The following is a 9,493-nucleotide window of genomic DNA, read 5'->3' as shown; positions in this document are numbered from 1 at the left end:
ATGTTATTCACGTGTGCTTTATTTTCCGTACTTTTTTGAAAACAGTCTAGAAGTTGCTAAGTTTTCTTATAAACTAGTCGTCAAAAGCAATTTGCTTTATTATAAATTTGTTATACAAGTACTTACATGATAAACTAATGTCATTTAGGCTATATCCCAGCAGCAACTTGTATTACTAATAACTTATACAATATATTTTCAACAGATATTATAGCTTCAAAATAATTACGTTAGAATTTCCTTAATGCCGTGATGTTTGGTGTAAATGTCACAATACAAGTATACCTAATTAAAGATTGAAAATCTATAGTAGGTTTTATATCTTTACTTAAACATTATTTTATATTTTTGCTTTATTTTAACTGACATTAATTTTTAAAGACACTTCCTTTTGTCTACTTAATACAATGTGCACATTTGATATTGTTTTGGATATGCAATATGAGCACCAATAAGGTTAAAAACTTTGTCAGGAAAACGTCTTTACCTGACATAAGTTACAAGCTTGTTTTATTATCTACTATGTCACACACACACTCACACACACACACACGCACACACGCACACGCGCACGCGCGCACACACACACACACACACACACACATAAGAGATAGAATTTCTGATTGCAATTAGAGTAGATTTTTAAACCTTAAGTAAAAATCATAGTTCAATTTAAAGTATATTTTTGTGAAATAAAGCATTGCTTCAATGTGCTATACATTCAGCTTGAAAGATCCACAAAGAGAATTTTATTCTTATTCTGAGGTAGTTAAGAAATTTATGTGGAATATTCAGGAAATGTAATCACTTTCTTTAAAGAAATATTCGCTGTAATTTAATATTTATGTTAACTGAAACTAAAAATCTTTCATCCTGTTACGCCACAATATTGCTAAAAAAATCACACATGAGAGAATTGTACTTAGATTTTATGAAAAGTAAAAATTAAATAAGAAAAGTTAAAAGATTCAAGCTGCAAGTAATAATTTACTTGCTATGTGCGATTTTCTTTATATATTACCATATTTCTACCGTGTGCCTAATGCAGTACGGTTTTTCTTTTACATGTGTGTACCTCTTTAAAGTTATTAAAGTGGATTGTAAGCGCAATTTTCAATGTGTAATGTAATGTTACTTTCTTTGTTCCTTTCGCAACGGTCTAAAAAAATGCTAAGTTTATTTCACACGTGTAATATTGTGGTGAAAAGGCCTAGGGAGTATTAAAGTATTTCTATTTGTATATAAGTCATTAAATTACATTGTATTAAAGATGAGTGGTGGCCTTGTAGTAAAGGTGTCTACCTCTCCGACCAGGTTCCTACTTGGGTCACGCCCATGTTTCGTCAAAGACACAAGTATTAGTGGGTTTCAGGGAGCGAACTCGAAAGTGAATAATATATACGTTGCAAGAACTTGTTTCGCAATTGAGCTTAATAAATACGTTTAATCTGAAATGCATTAAATGTACTGAATTTAAACCAATGGCTATTCACCGCTTATGATTCGAACCTCACTGTTAGGTAGCTATCGAGCTAGCTTACAGAACGTCGGTGGTTCTGCTTAGGTGTCCGTGCCTGACGGAGGGGCATCAGAGGTCTTCCTAAACCAGTAAAAGCTGGAAATTCAACATAAGACCAAAGAATTGTAGGTGCAAGTAAAATCCAACACAAATATATTCCAAGGCTTTGGTCAGGTGTGTAAAGGAATACGGATGGGTTAAGAGTAAATAATAATAATAATAGATAAAAATGAAATGAAGGGAATTGTTAAATTTCAAAATTATTCAAATACATCACGTGTCATCGTCGAACGTACAAATTGTTTCATTGTTTCAGTTTATAATCTTGTTTTAAATCAATACATTGAAAAAGATAAATGAAAAAGGTATAATAGTATAATCAGTATAACCATTTTGTTAAACAAAAGAAGCAAATTTAATGTTATTTGTGATATTTTTCAAAAATAAACTTATGAACTTGGCATGAGTCTGAACCGGAATCTAGTGGGTGAATGAATAAGCTGCTCCGAGAACAACGCCTTTGCATTGTAGTGACGGTGTGGCAAGATTGTTTCCCCAAGGCAGGCGATTTGTCCTCCAACTTCTAGCGCTGCATCCTATATCATAAAGCTTGCATCTATTGCTCCTGCAGTAAAAAGCTTTGCAGCAAAGCAAAGTATTTCCATTAAAGCTGATCGAATACACGATTTTATGACCTGGGCGACCAATTATAGATGTGGTTGACCTAAAAGAATATGAATAATATTATTTTATCAATACAATATTATACTAAACGCAAAGTTTGGTCTTTCAAGAGTATTGTTTTAAAAGAGATACACAATTCATAATTGTTGACGCGGAAATTGCGTATCACTGATAGGAGATAAGCAGAAAAGGTTAAACATATATAGCTTCTATATATAAATAAAGATACGCCTTTCTTAATAAACATTGGGTTTAAATTTCACTGGGGTCATCATTGTTTTGTAATAAAACTGTTTTATTTCTATAAAACTGGTTGTATAGGAATTAAGTCAAATGTTAAATATCATTCCTGATATATTCAAGATCAAACAAAATCAAAAGTAATTGGTAAAAATCTCACATCAACCAATATGCTTCAAATACAGTTTGTCTGAATGGTCAACCAAAATGATCGTGTTTGTACAAAAGACCGATCGGGACATTTCATATTCACGATTCATTATTTATATAAAGGGAGATAATTTAATTCAATACAGTTATATATGTGTGTTTTTATTCTTTCATTTTTAAACGTTTATAAATGCAAAAGACTTTATTTAAAGGACAACATTACAAATTATTTAGTTACTTAATTTCACAAAAAAATTGTCTGAAAGTCCAAAACCGTAAAGTGCATTATAAGCATACACCCCAACTTTATTTTCAATTTTCCAATACCTTAAGATAAAAACTACAGAGTTATATATAAATGTGTTACATACTTGCATTCTGATCCAAAGAATGATGGTGGAGCCCAACAATTATTTCCACCTGCCCCTAGAATCCCAGATATACAAAACGCTGCCAGAAAAAGAACACATAGGATGGCTTGATTTGATATCATGGTAACTGGCTGTAAATAAAAAATGACATCAACAGATTACACTGGGAAAAAAAAGATAATTGATGTTATATGTTTTGTTGAAACATATTACTTTTATCTTTTTATGCCTCTTGTGGCTGAAGGGTTTAATTGGTGCGAATGACCACAATATGCATCTCTTAACTCCAACAGGTGAGGTGATTTTGACCCCTGATGTTTGCCAAAATTATCTGTCCTGTTTTGGCGTCATATGACCTAACTTGTGTTGGTGCACTGTAGAGCCATTCATTCATAAATATTTATAAATTGAACTCTACAAAATAACAGATGCAACATAAAAGTACGACATAAGATTTCAACACATTGCATGTAAGTCACATGTTACCTATTTCCACAACCTAGCTGTTGGTCAACAAATACAAACTTTATCACCTGTAAAATGACTCTCTACAGAATTATACTTCGGAAGAAATTCAAAGGTCACATTGTCACCCTGCCCGAGGTCAGTTCAAGCGGGCACTAGAATGGTTGCAGTTTTAGTTAAGCTCCCGAAGTTTTTTTAATAGTTTCCCGTTTGACTTACTTTTGAAAAACTATAACCCATGACTTGAATACTTTTCCAAACTCACCCATTCTGACACGTTTGCAATTTCTTGACGACCTTTTCTAACTTTTTGACAACAATACAAAATGCATCAGTTTCCTGCATGTGACACTCGAAAGGGACTTTTGCAGTACTAAGATAGAACATTGTTTAGCAAAATCATTTCTTACTACTATATTTACTAGTTCTTACTACTATATTAACTTCTTACACTTGTCAATGCAATATAAGTTTCATGCATATGTGTAGAACACTGACTCAAGAAATAACTTGGCAACATGATTGAAGTTTTGATTTGGACAAAAATAAAATATTCGCTATTTCACGAGACCGTTTTTTATTATCATGTCATTGGTTTCTCCCTTAACGTAAGTCTGTTAGTAACATATTGGAAATATCATAGCAATAATATACAACACCATCTGATTTCGTTAGATAATGAGAATTATGAAATGTTTAAATACATATCACATTATCAAAAACCCAACTTACCTTAAAATCAAGGCGAAACTAAAATATAACGTTGATAACTTATCTGCGTTCACAAATTTCCTTTGTTGACCAATGTTAGCGTGTCTTTATTTATATAAGCGCGCATTTTCATTTTTTTCTTAAAGACCGGATCTTTAAGCTTTCAAATGTTGTTTACTGTTCTTTGTGGTTAGAGGCAGTACCTTGCACAATGTAAAGCATTACTAATGATTATCACCTGAGAACAACAAACAAGTATATGTAACATGATGTTTAAAACCGCAAAGCAGGAGAAAAAAGTTTTTTTTTTTTGAAGTGTCCTTCAAATTACTTAATTGTTTTTTAAAGTTCATATCACTTTATTGTATTTCGTAATGCATTAATAATTACCTGATATTTTCGTAGAAATAAAAACAAAACTATTTACTATGTTCAAACCACCAAATGTTATTTTCCCGGATCCTGTTTCTCTTCAATTCATCAATGTTAGATATTTTATTCGAGTGAACTATAAATTTTTTTTTTTTAACAGTTTAAAGTTAATTTTATGATAATATTATGACGCATACATAGAAAGGTAACATTTGAATTTTAACACGTTACTTGTATAAAGAGTAAACATAAAACGTACAACCATGTCGGTGTTACTTCTTATCAAAACCAAGATCAATGAAAAATATACATGTACATAATCATTCTTATTATTATGTTCTTAAATTCAACCTCTGACAACTCTAGGGAAGCGAACCCAAGGTTTCAGAAAGAATTGGTACGCTAGATGCATTAAGCGCAAATTTCACAGAACTAGATTCTATTTTGGATACACATACACATGTCAACTTCCAAAGTATCTTCCTGTTTTGATACATAGATATCTTAATGTTTGATATTTAAGTAAAATGCAGAGTTTCAATTCAACCCGTCTCTATGCATTTGTACATAATAAAATTGATCAAAGGCATATTGGAAGTACATGATTAATGTTATTATTTCCGTACAAGTACAATAGCATATTTAAATCAATTCATTTAACTTGAGTTATAATTTAACAGATGTAAAACAATATTGTGGCTTTCTATTGTCAGCTGTTTGTAATTAAATACGTTATTAAATGATATTAATCTCAATTTATCAGCGGTTTTATTATTTTGTGTCAATTTATTGGAAATACATTTTTATTTTTTTTTCAAAATTTAAATTCCATGAAAAGTAACAAATTTATCAAACTTACGGATATAACGTCATACATTTAAATCAGTTGGAATCAAGACGTAATAAGTTGCGGTTATACTAGTTATCAAATGATTGCTTGCCGTGTGGTCTCAAATATTATCGGTGTGGGGGTCAGGTGGGGTGGTAATATACAGAAAGAAAGGAATATTCAAAAGAGCATGCATCCTCCACCAAACCATCGACTTAAGATGAAATCAGCTTTTAAATATGAACATTATGAAACTTTTAACTTTGGAAACACAACAGGTGTGTTCATACGACGGTAAAGCCATAATTTTTTTGAGTTGAAAACTGCTGAGAACTTGTTAATTCAGGGAATGGATTCGAAAATATTTTTAAGTGTTGATAGCTTCTAAAACGGACGAACTAAAATAAATTTCATGTTACAGGCTATATCATGCACAAACATGGATATTTGCTTATGAATGATTACTTGTCGATTTTAAATGTAGTTACCTGAATTGAAAAACAACAACTAATTTGACATTATAAGGAAAATGTGCTTGCTTGATTCATTTGCAGATAATGCCCTTCTTTCTAATTATGTAAACCTAAACTAGAAACACTGTTTACATGAAATAAAAGGAGAGATCCCGCCCCGAGAGCTGTGAAAACAACTAAATCGGTACAAAATTTTGACTCAGTTTTATTGAGTCTTAAGTCCAGAACCACCATCGTATTTTCTTTAGTTCTATTCACAGCATTTGATACCTGATTTTATAACAATATCAAGCAGATATCTAGAGAGAAGCGAAAATAAAAAAAAAAGTAGGTAAATTTTCAGTCTCAAGTGAAGCTTTCTAGGTTGATAAAAACATGGTTGACAGTTAAAGTTTACTTCACAGCCTGCTATTTCAATCCGATTTGACTGATATCAAAATATAAAAAAGTCAAGAAGGAAGGATGGCGCTCAACAAATGCAACTCAGGGTCACCGGACCACCGGCAAGGATTCTAGCAAGACACACCACTGCGTTTTCATCCCATCGTCATTTCGAATATGCATGCTAAAAATTATTTATGAGTTTTACTGCAAACAAAATTATTCAACGACGTCAAGAAACTGAATTAATGACACGAATTTCAGTCAAATTATACGTCCTATAGACATGTTCTAGTATAGGACTGTCGCATGCGGCATACGACATCTTCATCAATGTAATTTTTTTAGTATTATAATTGCAAAAAATTTGAAAATAAATGCATTTCCGGCATTTTTCGTAATTTTTTTGGGGCTTGCTATCGCCAAATAGCCTGACCATAGCTTATAACCGTGCTGCTGTTTTACGCTGTTGTCATTATTAAAATAACCTGCCATAAAACTAAGATCAACTGTCACCAATATAGAACTTTTATACATGTTTACCTTTCAATGCACGATATGTAGAGCGTTTTATAGATTTCTGTTATGAACATATAATAAACTTGCTACCACTTTAAGCATCAGGGTGTAATTATTTTCCTTTTCTGAAACAATTATACTTTTTGCCCTCTTTCACAGACTTAAAAGCTTTTGAAATTTTTAACTTAAATGGTGTTCAGTCTTAATATCAATACATTTTAATTCATTTAATGTAAATGACATTTTGATTTAGATAAAAACTCAAAGTATACTTTTTAACGTTTACATGTAAGTAAATTTTATGGTATTCGTATGCACCAGTGCCCATATTTACATGTTTACCTGTCAATTCACTATGTGTAGATCGCCAAGTAGAATATAATTTTGAAGATCTGTATTTTTAAATGGTATGTCCTTTAAACTATATAAATATAACAGATGTTGTGAATCGTATTTTAATCAAAATTTACACGGATTCGGAGATTTTAATTTTTATTTCATGTAAAAAAATGTTGAATGCTATTTTAACCGGTGCTTCTGGGCGTGGACGGTAGCATGCCTTTATAACTCATGTCCATTAAAATGCTTTATCAAACAAAACCTTTATTTTTTGCCGATAAGGTGTTCTCAGGGATTCTGTTTTTCTGGTTTTAAACATTTTGTACATACTATCTTCTGCACAAAGGCATCGTACAAATAAGATTATTTTAGACAACACAATAACTGACTTTTTGTGTTCATGGTAATCATGTAAATTCTTGTAGAAAAGGCCTATCACAAGTTTCGTACAACATCCCTGTGGGAAACAATTCACTCAAAAACTTACAGATATAGAAGCAAAACAATTGCTGTAAAAGTAATCTCAGACAACCAAAGCATGCCTATTATGCAAATCACAACTTTACAAAACCTACTGGGGAGTATCAGACGACCGAGTGCTTATTGAGACTGACAGAATAAAGTGAAACTTGTCAACGTATATCATTACAAACATCAAATTACAATACAACATAAAACATGGTGGTTAGAACATCAAACTTGATTTGTATAACACATCATATATATTATATATTTAGAACAAATATGAGTTGACTTTTTGAAATAGAAAACAAAGAATTATATGAAAACAAAGTAAATCTTAATGTATTCTTTGATATCATTAAAATAACAAAAAAATGATAAGCGTAAAGTCATGTCAACTATATGTGTAAATAATATAGTAAATACGTATCACCAAAAAAAAATCACCAGTTACATTACATAACTCCAATGTACTAAATATATTTAGATAAAAAGTTATAAAGATACATGTATAATGTTTTTTTTTGTTGTTATAGACGTGAAAATGCAATTATTTGACATATCTTGCCATATGATATAACGGCAGCATAATATCGTAATTATACAACCCAACAAAAGCAAGAAAAAAATATTTTGTAGATATTATGACATTGAATATTATTATTATTATTGCATTATGAAATGTAATTTGGTCATTCAAATTAAGTAAGTTAATTCATGTAAGAGAAAGAAAGCATGCACATTTTCGCTCAAATCATTTAAATTCATTGATTTCAGTTAGACTCAGAACAGACATAATTAAAATATTAACTCTGGTGAGTTTAGCTATTATATTGTTTAGGTGGATATGTATGGAAAATAATTATGCAGTGCAAATAAAGAATGTAATTCTAGTTATAAGCTTTACTAACATAAAATTATGGACATAAATGTCTCTTTACAAACTTTATAAACTTAAGTAACAAAATGTAGCCACAAAAAACATTTAAGACTAACCAGAGATTACCTTATATTCATTTATCTAATGATGAGTAAAAGAGTAATAGCACTGTTTACAAACAAGAAAGAAACAGGTCAATTGTTGACTATGTTTGAAAATGAAAGCTATTTCTTAATATTTCGTATTTCATTAGTTCAAAATACATTCCCGATTAGTTTCTTTACAATTCAAACATTTACTTTTACAATATGGTTGAAAATACTTGATTCTTATCAAAATTGTCCCAATCTATATAAGACCTACAGCGCTATGTACTGCATGGAACCGAGTTGGATATATGAATTGGATATATGAATAATTTTTGAAAGGTTCTACAATTGTTAGCTATCTTTGTTTGAGAGGTCATTGTCATTTTCAAAATTACAAATAACATCAAGCAGTCTTGTGACTGTAAAGAAAAGAAGACCGACCATTTTTATTAATAGTTTGACATTCCAAGCAAAAAAATCAAAAGAAAAGAGAAAACCATACCAAACAGATACATGAATATCATTTGCACCGTTTGGAATTTGAACAAGACACGAGTAACAGATCTAGAAAATGTGTCTTACTGTTAATCCACTTAATGTACAATGATAGATTGTCAGATGAGATTTTCCTCTGAATACAAACAAATTAAAAAACATTCTAATCTAATATATGTATGTGATGAACAACGTCTCTAGTGTCTATAATGGTAGGTCTGTAATACACGTCTTATTATAGTACAGTATTTAAGACATTTGTATTGTCTTGTAGCTCAATGTTATTCATCACTGAACATATACAATCTATTCTTTAATCTAGTGATTATACAAATAAAGGATTATTATATAACTAATTAAAATGACTTATTTAGATGAGACTTGTTCCAGTTGATATTATTATGAGTATGACTGGCATGTTTATTTTCTAAAGAAAAGAAAACAAAGCAATCATTTTGCTTTTAAAAAATAATCAACAAACTACAAAACAACGATAAAATGTTGCAATTGCGGT

The 9,493-nt window shown here is 30.6% G+C and overlaps 1 protein-coding gene across 2 annotated transcripts; it reads right to left on the bottom strand.

The window, feature by feature from the left end:
* Positions 1-1,754: 1,754 nt before the first annotated feature.
* On the bottom strand, positions 1,755-4,319 carry LOC132759941 (uncharacterized). 2 transcript variants are annotated; one of them, XR_009629792.1, is made up of 3 exons: positions 4,162-4,319; positions 2,965-3,095; positions 1,755-2,243 (listed from the first exon to the last, which is right to left on the bottom strand). XR_009629792.1 is itself a non-coding variant. In XM_060751819.1 (2 exons), exons 1-2 carry the CDS (start codon positions 3,084-3,086, stop codon positions 2,000-2,002), a joined length of 366 nt encoding a protein of 121 aa, XP_060607802.1. In that variant the 5' UTR covers positions 3,087-3,132; the 3' UTR covers positions 1,755-1,999. The 2 variants fall into 2 exon arrangements, 1 of the variants encoding a protein (XP_060607802.1); XM_060751819.1 differs by lacking the exon at positions 4,162-4,319 and having other exon boundaries at positions 2,965-3,132.
* Between the last annotated feature and the right edge of the window lie 5,174 nt (positions 4,320-9,493).

The sequence above is a fragment of the Ruditapes philippinarum genome, unplaced genomic scaffold (assembly GCF_026571515.1).
Source record: "Ruditapes philippinarum isolate M1 unplaced genomic scaffold, ASM2657151v2 ctg1218_1_1_1_1, whole genome shotgun sequence".
Lineage (NCBI taxonomy): Eukaryota > Metazoa > Mollusca > Bivalvia > Venerida > Veneridae > Ruditapes > Ruditapes philippinarum.
This window is presented reverse-complemented; position numbering and strand designations above follow the sequence as displayed.